This window comes from Crinia signifera, chromosome 6 (assembly GCF_055691185.1).
Source record: "Crinia signifera chromosome 6, ASM5569118v1, whole genome shotgun sequence".
In the NCBI taxonomy this organism is placed as follows: Eukaryota; Metazoa; Chordata; class Amphibia; order Anura; family Myobatrachidae; genus Crinia; species Crinia signifera.
The window spans coordinates 241,139,415-241,162,925 of record NC_139222.1 but is presented as its reverse complement, the minus strand read 5'-3'; the positions used below and the strand labels follow the sequence as shown (position 1 = coordinate 241,162,925).

General features: G+C 47.5%; 1 protein-coding gene across 1 annotated transcript in view; it reads right to left on the bottom strand.

Moving 5' to 3' along the window:
- HTRA1 (HtrA serine peptidase 1) overlaps positions 1-1,183 on the bottom strand; it is a 32,883-nt gene extending 31,700 nt beyond the window's left edge. Inside the window, exons 1-2 of the mRNA XM_083149198.1 lie at positions 1,010-1,183; positions 178-625 (exon numbers count right to left, since the gene is read on the bottom strand). Coding sequence (XP_083005324.1) covers positions 178-583 — 406 coding nt within the window. The 5' untranslated portion in view covers positions 584-625; positions 1,010-1,183. The remainder of the gene's footprint in view (positions 1-177; positions 626-1,009) is intronic.
- Positions 1,184-23,511: the final 22,328 nt, after the last annotated feature.

The following is a 23,511-nucleotide window of genomic DNA, read 5'->3' as shown; positions in this document are numbered from 1 at the left end:
GAACATTTTACTGTAAAGTGTATAAAGCAATATTACAGAGGAAGGGTTTGTAAAATACAGGCAATGGTTCTGGATGGTGCTAGTTTATGCTTTAAGATATAGATAGATAGATAGATAGATAGATAGATAGATAGATAGATACTGTAGCAGACAGAGACAGACAGGCATTGTCCTTACCTAGCAGGCAGTCCCCCCTCTGGATGGGGATGATAGCTGTGGATCCCTGCACCGCCTTGTTGGCTGCCTGCAGCTTGCACAGGCTGCTGTAGGTGTTGCCGTCGCTGCCGCACACAGGTAGGGGAGAGGGACACTGACATGTCCGGGAGCCACCAAACAGCTCGCTCTTCACACAGCGCAGCGCGGAGGCGCACATCTGCTCCGCGGGTCCCTCCCCGCACCGCTCCCCTTCATCAGCCGCGCACACCGTGCAGCATCCGCACCGCACTGCGGTCTCTCCGGACGGGCAACTGGTGGGCACTGGAGGACAGGAGGATGGGTCACATCGCACGGGGCACCGGGAGCCGGTGTACGGGATGAGGGCAGCGGGGGCGCCTAACGAGAGCAGCACCGCGATCCACAGCATGGCAGTAACGTGCCCAACCACTAGAGGGCGCAACAATTATACCTATAGGAGACACAAGCGTCACATCAGTGTGTGGTCTACGCATTGCCCCAATCACACTATACCCTGATGATCCCAGGTACCCCTAGGCTAACACACACATGCAGCATAGAGGTGATAAATGCCACAAATGGGCTACATTATCATTATGGGGCTGGGTATTGGCTGGGGAGTTATTATAATTATCAGTAGCCCTTCCCTCATCTAATACATAGTTTACCATATAATTACTAAAGCAGATGAACCCCCCTAATCTGCAGCATGGAGTGTGTATATATATATATATATATATATATATATATATATATATATATATATATATATATATATATATATATATTAGACGCCTATGTACTATGTGGGGTAGGTGATGAGATGGCAAGTTACCTGGCAGAGTCCCCTTGCTGGGCACCTGGGTACAGGCCGGCTGTATTGCGGGCACAGGCTGGATCCCGGGAGGTACTGTGCAGTAAGTACTAGGAGAGTCCCTGTGCAGCCCGTTATGTCCCTGCTCTGTGCTGCCCGCTGGCTGATGATGCTGTGCCGGCCTCAGATCTCTGTCCTCACATCCCTGCACTGATTCAGCGGCTTTTATTTGGAAAAGCCCCAAAACAGAGCATTACTCCACCCCCGCATCTCATGTGAGAGACCCGGGCACCGAGCCAAGGCACAGCGCAGGGAGCACGGGCTGCAGAGCTAAGGGTGCAGCGCACAGGAACTGCAACACGGACAGGGCAATAGATAGTCAGTACAGCACAGAGCACATTACAGGTACTGTACACAGAGTACTGTACATCATGGCAGCACATGCTATCAGAACAGAAGAGTACAGCATAAAGCTCAACATGCTATAGGTACAGTGTACAGCACAGTGTACACCATCATGTGAGCTCTCAGTATACCACCACAGCGTAGAGCACACATGACAGTACAGTAATGCAGAGAGCATCAGAGGCTGAACTACCATTGGTGCAGCAGGTGCATTGCACTGGGGCCCCTGAGGACTAAGGGCCCACTGCTGCCCAGACCAGCAATGAGTTACTGTATCCCCTGGCCCTCCTGCAGATCATTCTTAGCAATGTTGGATGAATGGCTTCGTGCAGAGAGCAGGGTGGGCCCCACTGCCTGAGGGACCTGGCCCTTACCACTTATACGATTTGGGCCCTTTTCAACTTATTCTGACAGATCGGGAAGAAAAATCGGGTGAAATCTCTGATTCTGATCCGATGCGCGGTCACGTGCGCATCGGATCTGGGGCCTGCAGGCAGTGACTGAGGTAGGAGCTTTTATCTGTGAGGTAGGCTGATGAGGGAACTGTATGTAAGAGGGAGGGGTCTGAGCCAGGGCTATGTGTGTGAGAGGGTGGTATAAATAATAGATTGATTGTAGGTTGACAGTCATTAGATCAACAACTAATGGTCAAAAGTGGGTGGGTCAACACCTTTAAATAGTCAACACACTCAAAGTCGACATTGACAGAAGGTTGATACAAGAAAAATGTTGACATAAACATGGTTGACACTAAAAAGGTTGACGTATGTCGGCACAGACACTGTATAAGTGTACCACGTGCGCTCGCCATGCTTCGGGCACAGTGCCTCGCTGCGCTCAGCACATTATTCTGTTCTCACACTTGGATGGTAAGTTGGTCTAACAAAAGAAGGTACTCTTTACCTAGCACGGCGCCCATCGCGGGCATTGAATGCACTAAAAAATCGTGTGCGACGCGACCGACGCAATTTCCCATAGGGAACAATGTTAAATGTCTCAATTGACCCGATTTTCCTGTTCAATGCCTCAATTGACCCGATTTTTCCATAGGAAACAATGTTAAATGGCCCACAGAGGCCAAATAGGCACCCTAAAGTGTGAAATGGCCCCCACAATTGTTAACGCCACCCCACGATCAACGTGAGCCCGAAGCGTGGCGAGCGCAGCGAGCCCGCGAGGGGCGGCGGTACGCGTCCTACGACCTTTTCATACCCCCACTATCCACGTCGGCGTGGAGTTGAGAATAGAATAGTGTGGCGAGCGCAGCGAGCCACCGAGCCCGAAGCGTGGCGAGCGCAGCGAGCCCCGCGAGGGGACGCGGATACCTGTGAAGCCCGCGAAGGGACGCGTTTACCTGTGAAGGTATCCGCGTCCGCTCGCCACGCTTCGGGCTCGGTGGCTCGCTGCGCTCGCCACACTATTCTATTCTCAACTCCACGCCGACGTGGATAGTGGGGGTATGAAAAGGTCGTAGGACGCGTACCGCCGCCGCTCGCCACGCTTCGGGTTGACGTTGATCGTGGGGTGGCGTTAACAATTGTGGTGGCCATTTCACACTTCAGGGTGGCTATTTGGCCTCTGTGGGCCATTTAACATTGTTTCCTATGGAAAAATCGGGTCAATTGAGGCATTGAACAGTAAAATCGGGTCAATTGAGAAATTTAACATTGTTCCCTATGGGAAATCGCGGGCATCGCGTCGGTCGCGTCGCACCCGATTTTTAGTGCATTCAATGCCCAAGATGACCGCGATTTTTTTACCTGCGATGCCCACAATCAAAATCGTGGGCGCCGTGCTAGGTAAAGAGTACCCAAAAAAAACATGAAAAACGTGTCGTCATTTTCAGTGTCGACCATGTCTGTGACAATCCATTGCTTGTTTCAACCACCTTCTCCTCATTGTCAACCTTGAGTATGTTGACCATTTAAAGGTGCCAACCTATCTTCTCTCAGCCATTAGTAATCGACCTAATGACTGTCGACCTAGAGTCATTCTATCATGAGTCCGGATACTGCATGAGAAATAGGTGGCTGGGGTGGGTGTGGATTATTAGATAGGCAGTGTTTACAAAATCAGTCACTAGGTCTACACCAAAAGGTCTACATGCAAAAGGTCGATGGGAAAGGGCAAAATGGTCTAAATGTCGACATGAACATCACAACTTCACATTTTCCCTGCTCCTCTCTACAGCCTCTGGGGTCCAGAGTGAAAGAAAACATGCAGGGTGGGTGAGGCTATTGATCAGCAGCACAGCGGGCACTTGCGATGGGAACCGGCCACTCAGGCTGACTGCAAGTGCCCTCAATGGGGTCACCTTGCAGTTAGCCTGAGTTGCTGGTTCCCACCATAGAAGCCCATTTTAAATTGTACAGCCTGCACCTGATTGGCTGAGGGAAGTGCTGGAAGTCCCTCATTTCGGGGAGGGACTGCACGTGTCAACACACTTGTCGCTCCCTCAGTCAGCTGGAGCAGGGTATTTGGTTTATTTTTTGCACCCTGGATGCTAATTGAACCGAAGAGGACGCGATCTTTGCCAGATGGGATTGGGAGAATGATTTTTTTTCACAGGCACATATGTGAAATCTACTGGACAAGAGGACAGGCCTACATTGGTCCCTATAGGTAAGTGTGTATGAAGTTTGTAATAAAGTTTTATTTTAACAGGTGTGTGTGTTTTCTTGGATAGTAAGACTACAAGGTCCCAGCAGGGGCTTGCTTTGCCCTTTAGTTGTACTATAGAACCCAATATTGTTTTATCTCTTTATTTTTACACTTTTAACACCATCAGCCTGCCATTCACATCCCAGGGGTGGCGGGGACATCCCCAGGCTTCTGCCTGGGCCGGGGTTCCCCTGGAGGAGGGTGGTGGGGGGGAATTTATTCGGAGGGTCCTCACTCACCCAGGCTGAACAGCCACGATGCTCATGCTTTGGCCGGGGGACCTTTTGTGAAAAGTGTAACTCGGCTGTGGCATGACACCACTGGCTGCTTGAGCCCAGTGCTGGTTTCTGATATACAGGGGACCCCTGTTCCTTTTGTTCCACTATTTCAGGGTTGCCGACCTTTTTAATCTTCTCTTCGGGAGGGGGCGGAGCTTGAGCGTGACATCATTAAGTCCCGCCCCCCACAATGGTAAATTACCCAATTTGGCTATCTCCGTGGAGGGGGCGGGGCTGAAATGATGCGATTATGACACTTTAGCCCCACCTTCTCATCGGAGATTGGCAGATCAGGTTATTTAAATGGCGCAGTCAGGGGGTAGGAAGCTGGGGGGGGGGGGAGCGGGGGCCCACCAGAAACCGGGAGGGTTGCCCATCTTTAGGGGGTCCGAGAGGGGGACCCAATTTTTCGGGACCCTCCCCGCCTATCCGGGAGAGTAGACAACCCTGCCCTATTTTTGGGAACCAGGACTAGGCCAAGAGCCTGGTGCTGGTTATAGAAATACAAGAGGGACCTCATTATTTATTTTTCTTGTTTTTTTTTTACTAATCAGTGCAGTCTTCAGCCAAATAAGAATGGAAAATGAAAGGGATTAATACAGAAAATATACAATGGACATTGCTGTTTGACTTCTATTGACACTAAAACCCCATGGTTGGTAAATACAGGCGTTTTAGGCATCAATATACAACATCAATATCCATTGGATTGCAATAATAATAAAACAAATCCATAGTAAATTTACACTTATGTCAGCACAGGGGCTGAGGAGTAACCTGGAGGATAAAGCAACTTTCCATAAAGTTTGGGATCTTTGGAAGTTGTCTGTCCTTGCCTGAAATAATATAACATTTCCTGGAAAGTGTCTCTAAGGACACAGTTTAGTTTGTTTTTCATTTTACTTAGATTACTATTCATTTTGCAATACGTGATATATGCTTTCTGTATTATCAAACTTTTTATTGCTTCTAATACTATCTTTTTGATATAACATTTTGTTTATTACAGGTGTTACTTGCTGTGGGTGGCAGGATTTGGCATTCTCCCCTGTTTACGTCTTTGGAATAACTGAATGTTCTTGTATTGTGTTGTGCTTTTTTTGTATATATTTGTACGGAAAAGTAATGATATTAGAAAAGGAATTTGATCTTGACAGCAATTATTGATTTGAATAAACATTAATACATCAACAATATACACCCCCCTATGAAATATCAGTGCCATGCGAAATGTTCTGAAATCCAAACAACCTCACTTTTTCAGTGACTGATTATCGTGTTACCTGAAATGCAGTGACCAGGGCCGCCAAGAGAAATCCTGGGCCCCGGTACAACAACTTTCCTGGGACCCCATGGATGGAGCTCCCAGTAAAAGTCTGCCGGTGCCGGCTCCCCCAAGCCGTCACGGGGTATGTGGACCCGTTGTTACGCCACTTCTTCCAAGGTGGACACAGGGACAAAAATGTACACCGTAATGCCTATTACACATGTCACATACCCATTACATATGATGCCACATGCCATAAAAGCCATTACACGTTATACCACACACTGTAGTGCCCAGTACACATTATGCCATACACCATAATACCTATGACGTATTTTACCACATGCCGTAATGCCCATTACACGTTATTCCACACACTGTAATGCTCATTACATATTATGCCACACACTGTAATGCCTATTACATATAATACCGCACATATTATGCCACATAAGTTCCGCTTACCTAAATCCTCATTGCTATGGGTTTCATTCTTGGTGCCAGGGGCAAACATGCTCTGTCAGGGGTTAACAAGCTAGTTGCCTGGGTTTAACATGCTTGTTGCCATGGGTTTAACATTCTCTGCCAGGGGTTAACCTGCTCTGCCAGGGGATACATGCTCTGCCAGTGATTAACATGCTTGTTGCCATGGAGTTACAGTACATGCTCTGCCAGGGGTTACATGCTGACATCCAGAGTTGGAACTCAGCCCCAGCAGCATGCAGGGAGGCAGCAGACACAGAGCACCCAGCCACCCACCTTCCACCTTGGAACACAGTGACCTGGACATGGGTGGGGAACCAGGTCTAGAACTGCTGGGCTGGAGACATGGCACTGGCACCTGCTGCTGCTGGTGGAGGCTGGGATGGGAATGCTGGGCGCGGGGCAAGACAGATGCTGCGGAGTGGGTGGTACTCCCATGGGAGGGGGCCTTTCTCTGTCCCAGCACCCAGGGACTACCTACCCAAAGTATACTCCTGTCGCCAATCCACGGTAACCTCCCGAGTCACGTGGTGGGCTCTCAGCAAGCCCTGGAGTCCGAGAGCGAAATGCCGCTCAGAAGGTCGTCAGTGATGCTGCCGCCCCCCATGCCTGCCCATGTCTGTGTTCCTGCCACCGCTGCTAAACAGCTGGTGCACTCGCCACCAAATAAAAAAAACTCTGTGTGCCCGGACGAGCCCCCCTGACAGGCCTGGGCCCGGGTAAAATGTACCTGCTCCCCCCCCTTTCGGCGGCCCTGGCAGTGACATGCAGTGGAGGCTGTGTATAGAGAGCCACTGCCAGTCACCTTGGCCGCAACCCCCGCTGGATCTGCTGTTCAATCACAGCAGCCCCTTCAATGAAGCACTTATAGAAGTGCCGCTTTTGCCATTTGTTAATGGGCTTTTTTAGCCTGCGGCTTTGCCCCGCCCCCGGCGCTTTACCCCCTTACACTTGTCACCGCTTATCGATGGCTCCCAAACTAAGATGTTTCAAATCGCTAAAATAATATAAAGAAAATACTTATGGCACAGAATATGTCATAGGTATATTCTTTGTATTATTTTAAACAGAAGTACAGGGGAAGCACTGCCTCCCCTGACTGCACGTCCCTGCTGAAATGTAAACCTTTTATATTACATAATAATTGTAAATTGCGGTAGATATCCATAAAACTAAAGCATCCCTTGGTTGTATTACAGGGGTTGTGCCATTTTCCGATCACTATGGTAGCCCCCATAAGATTTGCTGTCCCAGAGTTTCCCCTGGCAGCAATCACTTGCAGGAGCAGTCTCCTGTCTTTATACACTCAGCAGAACAGATTTTTTTTATTGCCATGAGAAATGTTGTTAAGGAATTTGATTTATCACGTCTAAACCCCAATAATTAATAAATAGACCCTTGGTTACAATTGGTACTGCTGTGACGTATACTTGCTTATTTTTCCAAAATGCAGACTTGTTCTGGACTCTCAAGACAGCAGGAAACACCAAAATCTCTCCCAAATTACTAATCCATTGGTTAATTTGGGGGATTGATTTGCGCTCAGATTGCATCATTGTGTCTATGTCCCCTCCCCAATATATGATGCGGTAATTGATGGCATTTCCACATGGGACAGGGACATGAATCTCAACATCACACCACCTACACTTGCCACTTGGACCTTTTCTTTAGGGAAATATCATGTGGCCAAGAGGCTAATTCTGCACCTACCATGTCATAAATTAGCCTTTTGCATCAGTTGTGTGTGTAGTTTCTAATGAATTGGTAAGGGGAGTATTGATTCAGCTCAGGAAATGGCACTAAAATGGAAACTACTGAGGAAGAGAGGGATCTAGGTGTCACTATTTCAGCGGACTTAAAGGCAGGTAGGCAATGTAACAAAGCAATGAAGAAGGCAAGTCAGATGCTTGGTTGCATAGGGAGAGGTATCAGCAGTAGAAAGAAATAAGTAATAATGCCACTGTATAAGTCAATGGTACGACCTCATCTGGAATACTGTGTCCAGTTCTGGAGGCCATATCTCCAGAAGGATATAAATACATTAGAGACTGTACAAAGAAGGGCAACTAAAATGGTGCATGGCCTACATCACAAAGGGCCTTATTTTGGTTCATTCTTTCTGACAAAATCCTTCTTAGATGGACAAAACCATGTGCACTGCAGGGGGGGGCAGATGTAACATGTGCAGAGAGAATTAGATTTGGATGAGTTATTTTGTTTCTGTGCAGGGTAAATACTGACTGCTTTATTTTTACACTGCAATATAGATCTCACTTTGAAGTAAAACCCCACCCAAATCTAATTCTCTCTGCACATGTTACATCTGCCCCACCTGCAGTGCACATGGTTTTGCCCATCTAAGAAGGATTTTGTCAGAAAGAATGAACCAAAATAAGGCCCAAAATGTACCAGGAAAGACTAAAATATCTTAATATGTATACTTTAGAGCAGAGAACGGAAAGGGGGAACATGATAGAAACTTTCAAATATATCAAGGGTTTTAACAAGGTACAGGTGGGAGACATTCTTCACAGGAAGAGGAGCAACAGAACACGAGGACATGCACTGACACTAGAGGGAGGAGGATTCAGGGGAAATGTGAGGAAGAATTACTTCACAGAAAGGGTAATAGATAAGTGGAATAGCCTCCTATCAGAGGTGGTAGATGCAGAGGCAGAACTCTGGGAGGCAATGGAGTCATCTGCCGCCGGGCTCCTGCTCCCAAGGGGCACCTCTTCTCCCCCTGGAAGTTTAAATCAGTTATTTAAAAGCCAACTATATTGCTTCTGTGGCTATATATATATATATATATATATATATATATATATATGTGTGTGTCTGTGTTCTCTATCTATCTATCTATCTATCTGTCTATCTATCTATCTGAACAGAAATATATATTTTATACAAGGTTATATAGGGTTGTGTGTGTGTGTGTGTGGGGTGGGGGGGGGGGCACCAATAAATATCTTGCCTCCGGGCAACTGGAACGAACTTACGCCACTGGGTAGATGCAAATACAGTAGAACAATTTAAACATGCTTGGGATAGGTATATTGATATCCTTACACAAAATCAAGGATCAGATATGGTTTGAGGTAACATGTTTATAAAAAGGGGCAGACTAGATGGGCCAAGTGGTTCTTATCTGCTGTCAAACTCTATGGCCCTTATTCTGGTTGGTGCGGCCAGAGCCGCACACGGGGCTCCAGCCGCACAAACCAATCCCCGCCCACCCTACGGATCGCCACGGCCGTCCGTACACGGACGGCTGGCGATCCGCATAAAAATGGTGGAGGCGTACGCCTCCACCATGGTGGGAGCTGCCCCCTGCATTCGATGGTCATCGACCATCGAAGGCAGGTCCGCACGCCGCGGCAGCTCCCGCAAGCTGAGACCACACGGACAATCGTCCGTGTGGTAGCTTGTATGGGGGCTGAAAGCTGACATCCGGCGACGTCAGCTTTCCGCCCCCATGAGTTGCGTCATGGCCTCATTACCATGCATACGCCCCGCGTTTGCATGGGAACGCCCATGAAACGCGGGGCGTACACATAGGGAAATGAGGGCATGATGCCTCTCACGCCCCTATACGCCCCCTTTGCGGCGGACGAAATACGTCTGCGGTGAAGGGGGCTGCACATGCGCAGATTGACCTCTGCGCATGTGCAGTGTAAAAACATCGGCGGTACGGCCGCACGCGGGCCGTACCGCACGAACAAGAATAAGGGCCTATGTTTCTATGAAATGGCTTTCTCCACAGTGTGTAGGTGTGGTCCTACTTTTATGGGATGAGTTACTAGTAGTTGGCTGTTTTTGTATATTTTTCACCTTTCCTGGAAACCCGAGTACTGCTATTTATAGGCCGATATGAGCCAACCTTCAAGTATTACACAAACAAGAAAGTCAATCACAAAATACAAAATACTTGTTTTATGTATAAATTAGATTTTTTTAGAACCCCAATGTTTCTCTGCATTTCACACGTGAAATAAACAGTCTAACCGCAGAGCCAACTGCAATATATACAGGGATCAGGTTTAGAGAACTTTGAGTTTTTTCCAATCAGGAGCCAAGTTTCGGATAACTCGCCTCCTGATTGGCATCGCGCACTTCAAGAGGAGGAGTTCAGAATGTAAATAAACACATTCTGCACTTATCCCCGTGCATGCTGGCATCGCGTTCGGCAGTTTCTGGTTATGCCAAGTACATGGATGCCTACATGGCTCCAAGAGGATGTGATCTTTGCTGGAGGAGCTGGTATAATTTCCTTCCGCGGGTACCCACACATGGATTCTACAGGACAAGAGGACTGATCCTTTGTGTCAAGATAGTGAAGGTGAGTATAGTATGATAGGGCTCTGTGTGTAATAAAGTTTTATTGTTCTGGTGCGTGTGTGCGGTTTTTTTTTTTTATTCTGTAATTTTTATTAAGTTTTGACAGATATACAGAACAAAACATAAACCCCATAAAACTGCAACAGATACGTCTCCGACATATGCTGGAAACACAGAGTAATATGATTGAACGGTGCAAGCCGTATATAGAGAACAAAGGCATTAGGAAATATGTCATACAATGCAATGTATCCGCTCCCCCAATATCTAAGTCATCATACTGATGGTCTAGAGCCCGAGGGGGCCTATCGGGTGAGACCATACGGATTTGTGCGGAATGTACAGTAATACGTTTGTCAGGATAGCGACATAGGCTTCCACCTATATAATAGAAAATACGTAAAACATATATATATATATATATATATATATATATATATATATATATATATATACTAGGATTAAAACAACAACAACAAAAAAAAAGGTTGGCTTTGCACAGCACATATCGAGAGACCAGAATAATACAGCCTAATATAAAATAAAGAAGAAAAAAAATCCCATCCCAAAGCTCCCCACCCTGTATAACCTACAGATAGCGCAGGGCTTGTCTTTGCTGGGGATGGCGGAGGACTCGCCACCCGCCATCCCCCGCCCCGCGCCATCTGTATGTCGGAAGGGGACGCGCGTGCACGAGGTGCACGCGCGTCCCGTTCCGACGGAGCTTTTGCCCGGGTCCCCGCCGGCTTCCCCGGGTCCCCGCCGGTCCACACCGCCCCCCCGCAGCCCCCCGCAGCCCTGCCCGTCTCCCTGAAGCTGGAGACGGGCAGGACTGCACCCGCCGCGCCGCCTCGCCGCCCGGCTATTGAGACGCTCGTGCGTGGGAGACGCACGAGCGTCTCATTCAGCCAGAGCGCCAGATTGCTGGCGGATCGCCAGGGACACGGTCCTGGCGCTCCGCCAGCAATAACAAGCCCTGCTCCATCTGTAGCCCCCAACTTTAGGTATACCTGGATCCCTAGAACTAACTTAGCCTAACCCAATTAAACTATTCTAAATACCAATTGAATATCCCTACCCTACTGCGATAAGGAGAAGGTAAATTAGTGGTTTTAGCCATTAGTAGTGCAAAACTACCCCATTGGCTACTCAACCTCCCTGCTAATCTACCCATCCTATCCCGTTTCACCCACCCACCCACCCCCCTAATATAAAATGTTAGACCCATGGACTGAAGGATTTAATACTATAGTTATGACCGCTTCAGTGTTAAAGACGGTGGGCAATAAGAAAGCACAAAGGAAAAATATATGTAACCAGGAGAAATTAAAAATAAAAAAAGACCAAGAACCCCACCCAGGCCAACCTCACAATTAACCCCACTTAACACGACTATGTTCACAGTGTAAACTTATATAAGTGGACAGGAGCAGAATGTTTCGGAAGCATAACATATGGAAATAGGGAATCAGTTATTATCATCATCCAAAACAGAGAGCCAAAATGTAAACAAGAATTAGTCAGGTCAGGCTTCTATGTCAACCGAGGCATAGGTTGTGACACCAGGATTTTCAGCAGTAGAGTAAGCTCCGAAGCAGACAAGGCCTACATCGCCAGGATAAGTTTTAAGATAATGAGTACTTTCATCACCAGAAGTTCCGCATTCGTGAAGGCCTGCATCACCAGAATACATTTCTAAATAGGGATAGTCTACATCATGAGGATAATGTCCAGTGCAGTGAAGGCTCACATCACCTGGGTGAGTTCCAGAGCAGTTAAGATGGCAGATCCAAAACGGTGTTCGTAGCAGAAGCCGTATATAGGTTATTTGAAGGGGCTCCGCTAGGGGTACAGGATGGTATAGCAGAGTATTATACAGGGCCTTGCTGAGGATTGGATGATCCTGGTGGTGAATGCCCTGAACACATATGGACACAGGAGCCACAGGGGTTATAGCTGCATGGGTCACAGGGCTAACATGCACATCTTCAGGCATTGTTCCATACGCTTCACGGGGAGTAGAGGGAAAAGTATTGTCCCTGGATATGCCCGAGAGTGCAGTAATGAACCTAGAGGTAGAGGCAGTAATGGCCTCCAAAATTTGGTGCAGCGGGTTTCCCATTTTCTCTTGATATACGGAGGTGACAATAGCAGAAAGGCAGTCTCACAGTTATGAATATTGAGAAGAAAGCAGGGGTGGCTAGCACACCCCCTATATCTCTGCCAGAACAGAGAGCGCCTCTCACAAAATGCCCCAATGTAGATATGGGAAGGCTTAGGGATCCAGGCCCGCACCCAAAGAGTAAGAGTTAGAAATGTCACCTGAGGTCGATATCCTCACAAGGCAAGATGGCCGCGGTCCCCACTCGGTGTCCACAATATACGGCAGAACTGCACCCAGGTCTGAGTAATAGGAGATGTTGGGCTCTTTAGGTGGCTGGCAGAGATGCGGCAATATAGAAGTGCACTTGCGAGGCCGTCCAGGTAGAACCGCGTCCGCACAGGACCTCGAGGCTGTTTCCGTGTGTAGCTGCAGCAGCAAGATGGCTCCGGCTCACACGCACTGATGCTACACCTCACCGCTGCGAGAAGGATAATGAAGTATCGGGTGGCCAGGTCCCGACTCTGATAGAACTGGAACGCTGCCAGGAGGTTCCCCCACAGCTACGAGAAGCCAGGAGCACTGAAGCGATCACAGGATTGTTATTCAGGATATCTGTAGCGGGGAGCTCTGAAGGATAGGTCTGTTCACATGGCCATCCAAGCCACGCCCCCCGCGTGTGTGCGTTTTTTATTTATTATTCTTTTTATTTGACTATTGGTTCTGCTGTGGAACTAAGGGGGTTATTCAGATCAGTCCCCACATGTTCGCACGGTGGACCTATTGTTTGCGACTGCGCATAGGTTTTTATGTGCATGTGCAGCCGCTGTGTGTGACCGCCTACAGCGCTCGCACACAGAACTCCGGACGGGGGGGGCGGCGGCAGTAGCGCACGCAGGGGGGGTTTCTGAGTACCCAGAAACCCCCCAGGAGTCTTAGGGCCCTAGGCTGAAAGCTGAGGGTCCCCTCTTTACATGGGTATAAGAATTTAAAAAATCGGCCCTGGGGAACCGGAGATATCTGACTTCAAAGCAGTGGTCCCCATCCAAGCCTGTTAATTGCACTTCCCAGTCAGATATTTCAGGTTCTGTCTGACTTTTTTCTGAGGATACATTCCAAAAGCTGGGACTCTCCTCCTTTGAAGGATACCAGTAGCTTATCTCTACTGTTCCCAGAACCAGAGATATCAGCCTTCCAGCAGCTGGTTACTGCTCCAGCTCCAAACACCTGGTATGTAGTTTTATATACTCGTTGGCAGATTGCTCTGCCTCCTGAAATCTGATCACCTAGCTCCCAATACCATTTGGTAGGTGGGATCCTCTAGTTTTTAATTACATTAAAATCTAAGAAATCTATTTCTGGGAACTGGAGATATCTGCAGCCAAGCAAGCTGTCCTCCCACCAGAAAATTATGAATAATAAGCCCACTCCACTATACACCCCTCCTCTGCATATTAAACATCTTCTACCCCCCCAGAAGTTATGTATCAGGGCCCCTTCATTCAGCCCAATGCCCCCTTCTCCCACCCCATCTCCCACCATCTGCAGGGCCATCTTAACAGCAGTGTGGGCCCCTGGGCAAAGCAATTCACTGGGGCCCTTACCCATGGGGGGTGCTATCAGCAACAGCTTTGATGTCCCATGGGTGGCAGGAGGTGCTCTATCTTCCACTCAACATGTAGGACCTGGAGCAGTAACTTCTGCTAATTACTCCTTTACTGCACAGGTGGTGGGAGGGAGAACACTAACGTGTGGAAGGGGGCACTGAGCTGAATGAAGGGTCCCTTGTAAATGACTTCCAGGGAGGTAGGGGGTGTTTTATACGCAGTGGAGGGTTGGATAATGGAGTGGGCTTAATATTCGTCATTTTCCGGTGGAAGTGCAGCTTATTTGACTGCAGATATCGCCATTATCTGGAAATAGATTTCTTAGCCTTCAATAGTATAAAAACCTAGAGTCCCAACTTTCAGGAGGTGCTGGGAACTTGGGGATCAGAGATCAGGACTGAGCCAGAGCAATCCATTGACAAAAATATATATATATAAAACTGTACACCAGACGTTTGGAGCTGGAGCAGGGACCGGCTGCTGGAAGGATGATATCTCTGGTTGTGGGCATGATAGAGACAAGCCGCTAGTGTCGACAGAAACTTTTGGAATCTGCTCTCAGAAACACTCTACGTCAGAGAGAACCTGAGAAATATGACTGGGAATTGCAATTAACAGGCCAGATGTGGACTGCTGCTTTGAAGTTGGATATCTCAAGTTCCCCAGGGCCGATTTTTTAAATTTTGGTATCCCTGGAAAAAGGGGATCATCAGCTATCAGCATGGGGCCCTTATACACCTGGGGCCCCTGGGCAAGTGCCCATTAAGCCCATATGAAAAAACGGCCCTGACCATCTGTGCAGTAAAGGGGTAATTAGTGGAAATTACTGATCCAGGCCCTACATGCTGAGCGGTTGATATAATACCCCCTACCACCCGGGGGACATCAAAGCTTCCAACACCCTTACCACTGGAGGATCAGTAGGTGCCCCAATACATTGCTATGCCCAGGGGTCTACACTGCTGTTGATGCCCCTGTATGTGTATATATATATATATATATATACATATATATATATATATGTAATTTTTTTAAATTATTATTATTTATATACATTTGGTCTAACTATAATACTTTAACTGACCCGGCATATACTGGGTCACCTAAGTGTCCATCTCCGTGCTTTGCTCCACCACTCTGGAAACCCCCTTCTGAAAATCCTGCGTTTGCCACTGGGCGGGCCGGGCAATTTTCATATGGGAACGCCCAGTGTTCCAACATACTTAAGCATAATAGTTAGCATTACTACCTCACAGCACTGATATTGAGCAACTGGAATATTCTCCTAGTGCTTGCGTAGGTTAATTTGCTCCCAATAAAAAAAATCAATGTGCATAGGGAGTGCAAACTTTACTGGGTCAGAGACGGATGTGAATGCCCAAATACTCCTGTTGTGGAAAATGTATGCACTATATAAATACCTGGTAAAAATATATACATTTATTTGTTTATAGTTGCATTGGAGGAGAATTACACCTTTCTAAAGCTTCTGATAGAGTTATGCTTGCCCACTCTCCAGGAATTTGTATAGACCACCGACTCTTGGAAAAATGGACTCTCCCACATTCTGCTTCTCAGGTAAAGTAAACAAAACATGATAATGTGATTCAATGTGAATTATGTTATCGCAACATTGCAAATCCAGGAATCGTTCCAAAATATCATAGGTGCAAGGCTGCAGTCATGGCCGGAACGGCCATCTGGGCCAGTCTCAGGGGCAAACGCAGGATTTTCAGAAGGGGGTTTCCAGAGGGGCGGAGCAAAGCACGGAGATGGACACTTAGGTGACCCAGTATATGCCGGGTCAGTTAAAATATTATAGATAGACCAAAAGTATATAAATAATAATAATAATTACATACAGTATATATATATATATATATATATATATATAGATATACACACACACACATATATATATATATATATATATATATATACATACATATATAATATATATATATATATATATATATACATACATATATATACATACAGGGGTGTCAACACCAGTGTAGACCCCTGGGCATAGCAATGTATTGGGGCATCTACCGATCCTCCAGTGGTAGGGGTGGGGGAAGCTTTGATGTCCCGCGGGTGGTAGGGGGTATTATATCAACCGCTCAGCATGTAGGGCCTGGATCAGTAATTTCCACTAATTACCCCTTTTACTGCACAGATGGTGGGAGATGGGGTGGGAGTAGGGGGCATTGGGCTGAATGAAGGGGCCCTGATACATAACTTCCAGGGTGGTAGAGGATGTTTAATATGCAGAGGAGGGGTGTATAGTGGAGTGGGTTCATTATTCATAATTTTCTGGTGGGAGGACAGCTTGCTTGACTGCAGATATCTCCAGTTCCCAGAAATAGATTTCTTAGATATTAATGGAATTAAAAACTAGAGAATCCCACCTACCAAATGGTACTGGGGACTATGGGATCAGAGTTCAGGAGGCAGAGCAATCTGCCAACGAGTATATAAAACTACATACCAGGTGTGTGGACCTGGAGCAGTAACCAGGTGCTGGAAGGCTGATATCTCTGGTTTTGGGCACAATAGAGACAAGCTACTAGTGTCCCTCAAAGGGGGAGAGTCACAGCTTTTGGAATATATCCTCAGAAAAACTCTAAGTCTGACAGAACCTGAAATATCTGACTGGGAAGAGCAATTAACAGGATTGGATGGGGACCACTGCTTTGAAGTCAGATATCTCTGGTTCCCAAGTGCCGATTTTTAAAATTCTTGTACCCATGGAAAGAGGGGACCCTCAGCTTTCCGCCTAATGCCCTTAGACTCCTGGTGGGGGGTTTCTGGGTACTCAGAAACCCCCCCTGCGTGCACTACTGCCAGTCCAGATGCTGATATGCCTCGGATGCGGTTGGCAAATCTCAACATGTGTGAAAGCGTATGCTGTATCTGGCCTGGGTATTGGTGGACATAGCTACTGCAAAGATTTCTGGCAGCTGAAGGAAGTGGGGCAGGTGCACCCATGAGCACCCACCTCCCCCACTTCTTGAACGAGATCAAGCAGTCCCAGAAGATTGCATCCAACACCATGTAAGAGAATGCTGAGCAAGAGTCAGGGGCGTAATTGGACCTTTGTGGGATTTATAGCAAGGTTTTGAAAGGGCATCCTGTGCTCCAGGGGGCTTTCACCTTAAGTCAGAATAGTGTTTCCTTTTATGGCACAACGTCATCCGAAGTGTCATATGAGGGTCTGTGTCTAACACAGTGGTAGTTGACTTTTTATGCATAAAATTTAGCTAAGATTCTACAGGGCAGGTTCAATGGGATGTTGTTTTCCTCCTGGCACTGAGATATCAGGGGATGGAATCCTGACAGCACAACCATAAGGCTGGTTTCATACACTCCAGTTTTGACCGGACGGAAAAAAGCCGGACCCACTTTGTCCGGCTTTTTGCCGGATTTCTGGACCTTTCACATGGTCCGGTTTGGAGATCCTGTGGCCCCGCCCCCTCGTCACATGGGGGTGGGTCCAAACAGTTTGACTGGCATTTCCAGTCTGACGGGGTGTACGCCCGCCCTACTCGTCACATGGGGGCGGGCGTAAGTATCCGGTAATTTCTGTAGTGTGTGAAGGCGCCCATTGCCTTCCACACCACACTGAATGGGCAGAACGGGACGGCCACGGCACGGCAGCCAGACACTGCAGTGGTAAGATCCGGCTGCTACCCGGCGGCTGCGCCGTGACCGTCCAGTGTGAATGTACACAGAGCTGTCCATCACACACTGTAGGGGCGGCACGGCTTTTTAAGCCGTGCGGTAATTTCCCGTCCGGCAGGAGCCGGAGTGTGTGAAACCAGCCTGGTTTCACACACTCCGGCTCCTGCCGGACGGTGAAATCCCGCACGGCCAGGGAGCCGTGCCGCACACACTAGTTTATCATGGAGGGGATGGCCACAGCCCGGCAGCCGTCCCTTCCAGTGGCGGGATCCGGCTGCAACCGTGCGGCCGGGCCGTGGCCGTCCCGTGTGAATGGACACAATAGTGTCCATTCACAACTAATGTGTGCGGCACGGCTCCCGGGCCGTGCGGGATTTCACGACCGGCAGGAGTGGTAGGTGAGAGTTTGGTTGAGGAGAGAGAGTTTCTGCTGCTGGGTAGGAGGGCTGGGTTTGTGCTGCAGGGGTGGTTAGTGCTACAAGGAAGGAGGAATAGGAGGGTGATCATCAGAACACAACATAGAACTGTGGGAATTGTGGCTGTCGAGGTGCAGGGGTTGGTCTTCTAAGCATCCTCAGCACTAGGATACCCAATTCGGTTCAGCTACATGTACAGTAATTTGCACTTGTCAGCATTTGTGCATTTTACTGACCATTGCAGTAGGCTCACTCTGCTTGCATTATTTATATCCCTTTCAAACATAAACCAAAACCCCATGTTTTTGTGCCATGCATACGCGCAGACCTGGGTCTGACAATTCTGGGGCCTCAAACATGGTTATTTGTAGGACTAGCAGCCAGGATCTGTGCTTATGTCTGAAAGGGATGCCTAAATGAAATCACTGATGGGTGACCGTAGTCCTTGGAGACATCATCAAGCGCCCACTGTAAGCCGTAAGAACGGGTCAGTGAAAGCCAGGTAAGTTGGGAAAACCAGACTGCAGCCCATCCTTAGTGTCCCTGGTCTGAGCCAGGGTTTTAGGTCTGAATGGAGCTTTAAGCTGCCAAATCAGCCTCCTCTTATTAACATGCGGAAGCCATACTGTAGGAATAGGTCCCGGCAACTTCTGCTCTACATTGTGCTAGTGTACCCATAATAGGTTCACTAGAGGGTGTATTCCCTATTTCATAACAGAGAGACCTCAATAACAACCATGGGTTATATATAATAGGGTGCAATTTTTAGACCTTTGTGATCATGTAGTAATGTTCGATCTAGGGATGAGCGCTTTCGGATCCTAGAGATCCAAACACCCCCAAACTTATCTGATCCAAGTTGTTCACTTCCGTCCCATCGAAAATCCGAGTTTAAAACGAGGACGAACGTCATCTTTCCGCTGTCGGATTCTCGCGAGACCAGGACTCACGAGGGGAAAGCTATGGGGAAAGCTATGGGGGCTGCAGGGAGAGAAACTAACTAATGTGGGAACTAACAGGCTGCCTAACTTACTGGGGGCTGCTTAAGGGGGACAACTGTACTGACGGGGAAGCTAAAGGGTTCTTCTACTAAGGTGGAAGTATTGTCCGGGAAACTAGTAGAGGCAAAGGTACAACTACTGAGGGGGAACTACTGGTGGAGGAACTGTGTACAACTACCTAGGGGGAACTACTGTTGGGGAACTATACTAAGGGGGAACTACTGAAGGTACAGCTACTAAAGGGGCATTACTAAGGCTACTATTATGGGTCACTACTAAGGGGGGCTATTATATGGGAATGCTGTGGGGGACAACTAAGGGGCTCTCTGAAAAAAAATATTTTTTTATGTTTACTGCAGGGCTGCCCCGTATCAGTCCAGCTGTGCTGCCCAGTGTCAAGGTATCAGTCCAGCTGTGCTGCCCAGTGTGCCATATCAGTCCAGCTGTGCTGCCCAGTGTGCCATATCAGTCCAGCTGTGCTGCCCCTTTTTTTGTCTGTTTTTTAACTGCAAGGGCTGTTAAGTGTGTTATATCATTCCAGGGGTGCTGTATCAATCCAAGGTGAGCCAATGTGCCATATAATTTATGGGTTGCTGCTAAGTCTGTTGTATCAGTCCTGGGGTACTACAATTTTTTAAAATAAAATAAAGGTGTTTTTTTTTTACTCTAAGGGGTGTTAAGTGTGCCATATCAGTCCAGCTGTGCTGCCCAGTGTTCTGTATCAGTCCAGGGGTGTTAACTGCGCCATATCATACCAGAGGTGCTGTACCAGTCCGAGGGGTGAGCCAAGTGTGCTGTATAATTCTTGGGGTCAGCCAAGTGTGTCATATAATTTCTGGGGTGCTACTAAATCAGCTGTATAGTTCCTGGGGAGCTGCCCTTTTAATTAAAAGAATAAAAAGGTTTTTATTTTATTTTTACTGCAGGATTGCTGTCATGTGTGTCATATAATTCCATGTGTGCCGCCATGTATGGCATATCAGTCCAGGGGTACTACTATATGTGCCGTATAATCCCATGTGTGCTGTATCTGGTCAGAGGTGCCGCCATCTGTGCCAAATAGTTTGTAGGGTGAGCCCAGTCTGCCATATAATTCATGCCAAGTGAGCCGTATCAGTCCAGGGGTAATGCTAAATGTGCCATATCAGTCTAGGGCAGTGGTAGCCAACTCCAGTCCTCCAGAGCTACCAACAGGTCACATCTTCCATACCACTTAGCTGGTGCACTCATTACTCACTAACACATTTTAAAAGATCCACAGGTGGAGCTAATTATTTGACTTGTGATTCTGTGAGGAGATCTGGAAAACATTAACTGTTGGTAGCTCTCGAGGACTGGAGTGTCATGTCAGTCCAGGGGTGCTGCTAAGTGTGCCATATCAGTCCAGGTGTGCTACTAAATGTGCCATATCAGTCCAGTTTTTGTGCCGCCCACTTGTGTCATTTGGCATAGTCATCCAGCTACCTTGGTGCAACCTTTTGGCCTAAAAACAATATTCTGAGGTGCTGCTAAACAAATGAAGCAAAGCAAATCCTTAAGCGCTCGACAAAGTCCTGCTGCTGTTAGTCCCCAAAAGATAGTTCAACTGTAAACTACCAAAAAAGACATACAACAAGGGGGTTTTTGTAGAGACCTCTCACAGCACTGGACTCCTGAATTCAGAATGAACTAGATGTTTACATGTATCTTCCTCAGCAATATCCTTATTTAAAGTAGCATAGTCCACTCCTCTTTTTTATAAAAGTCCCCCAAAAATTTTTCTCGTTGAAAGCATCAAAATCGCAAATGTAATAAGGTGCGATTTTTTTTTTTTTAAATCGCATACTTAACATGTCCAAAATTCGTAATAGACCTGCTTCTGGCAAGCGAGTTTGACCAAACTCACTGAGATCTGTGCATGGTTCTGACCAAAAAGTGTAGAAAAGTAAAAAAAAAAAGTTTGGGGTCCTCGCGAGGATAACTAGCCCCAGGCTATTTGAGTGGGTGCTGATATCCCAAATACAAGGGAAAATTATCTGGAGTTACCCCGTATTTAATAAACCAGCACCGGGCTCTTGGTCTGGTCCTGGTACCAAAAATACAGTGGACAAAAATAATGTTGGAACTAGCAACGGGGTCTAACAGCCAACAGTTTAATGCCACAGCCAGGAGACACTTCTTATAGAAGGTACCCTGGCTGTCACTTTTGCACTCTGGGTGGTCACCCTGGATGGGGTCCCTGGAAGAGTGGGGACCCCTCCAGGCTTTACCCGTCCAGGACTGAAGCCTGGGGCTGTCTGTCCCCGGCACCCCTGGGTTGTGGGTGCCGGCCTGTTTTTTTTTTTTTTTGTGTAAAAATTTGAATAAAAAAGGAACATTGGGTTGAGCTCAGGGAACAGCCCTGGGATTTAGCCCTGGACAGGTGAAGCTTGGGGGGGCCTTTATTGGGGAAGTCCCTATTGTTAGATTGTAGCGCTCAGCGCCTGTCTCCATACACTGTCTAGTGTAAGGCTCACAGTCTGCCTTGTCCCCTTGCAGCAACGTAGCTAGGCGTCACCCTGAGTGACAGCTCGCTTAAGCGTATAGCAGGGCAGAGACCCCTGACCCTGCTGGCAGCGTTCCCTTTCCTGTTAGGAAGTCCCCGCGTAGTGTGTGCCTCAGTCAGAACGTGTGTGACTCCATCCATGCTGTTTGTAGCTCCACGTGCACCGGAGCGCGTAAGAGCAAGCCCCGCTGTAATCCCGTTACAAGCGTGACCTTTGCACAGGGAGATCCATCATCATTGGCAGCAGCGACGACTGGGAGAGATACCGCCAGTGTAAACCAGTTGATAGCCATTAACCCTGCACAAGCCAAACGCTACAGCTAAGTAACAATCAGACACTGTGATTCCCAATGTACCAGTTGTATTACTGCCTGAAGTTAACTGCAAAAGTACTGTTGTAATCTACAAGCTTGCTACTTGAATAAATCCTCCAGTTGGTTATATCTTCGAAGTGTGTCGTCTAACAACCACACTGCACGTACTTATAGACACTCTGCCAATAGGTTATGGGCCCAGCACGTCACGTGCACGAAGATTAACCCCCTAAAGACAAAGTGCTAGCGCAGTACATAAAAGAACACAAAGGAATTATTTCTGAATTGCCATTTGTGGAAGAGTTAACGAGAATGCACAGTACAGGGCATAGCATGAACTTTCCAAAGCTCAAAGGCTCAGAGAATTATACTACATGGAAGTTCGCTATGGAAATGCAGCTTAAGAGGGAGAAGCTATGGAAAGTCACAATAGCCCCAGGAGATAGTCCAAACCCAGAAGAGGTAGACAAGGCCATTGGCACAATAGGCCTGGCTGTGGAGCAGCATGTTTATTCTACTATCTGTGGGAAGGAGTCCGCTAAGGACATGTGGACAACTCTACAAGGTGCTTATGAGAATAAAGGCTTAATGAGAAGGATAAGTCTGAGACGCACACTGTATGGAACAAAGCTGAATGCATGCAAGGACATGAACGATTATATTGATAAGATACTATCGATAGCTCAGCAATTGGCATGTGTAGGAGCAAAAGTGGATGAGGAAGAAGTGGCGATGGTAATGCTGCAGAACCTGACAGAAGAATTTGACTTTCTGGTTGTCGCACTAGAGTCAAATGAAACCAAGCTTACAACTGAAGTTGTGAGAGCCAAGCTACTACAGTTCCAAGAGAGAATCCACAAGGATGCCATAGCTGAGGGTTCTGCCTTAGTAGCAAAGGGTGCGAAACCCAAGAAATGCACATTCAAATGTTATGTGTGCCACAAAGTAGGGCACAAGGCTTCAGAATGCAGGATGAAGAACACTAGTGGCATGCACAAGCGGCATGACAAGAAGAACGAGTCAGCACTGAATGTAACAGACAAGCCAAGGAGGGATCTCTGGTACATGGACTCGGGAGCCTCTAGACACTTCAGCTGCAACAAGGAGTGGTTCAATTCTTTAACACAATGTACACCCACAACAGATACCGGGATTGGTGAAAAGGTCCTTACTGCATCAAATGTTGGGACAATCACAGTGAGACTAAGAATTGAGGGACAGACAGTAGTCACAGATATTCAAGATGTCCTGTATGTACCAGAATTGGGAAGTAACCTCATCGCAATCAGCGTACTCGAGGCAAAAGGCTACAGAGTCCAGTTTGCAAAGGGCAGGTGTATGGTGCATAATGAAAGAGGGACTGTAATTGCTTCAGCAACCCGATGCAACCAACTATACGTCCTAGACACAGATGAATGTGTAGCTTTGGCAGCCTCTGCTG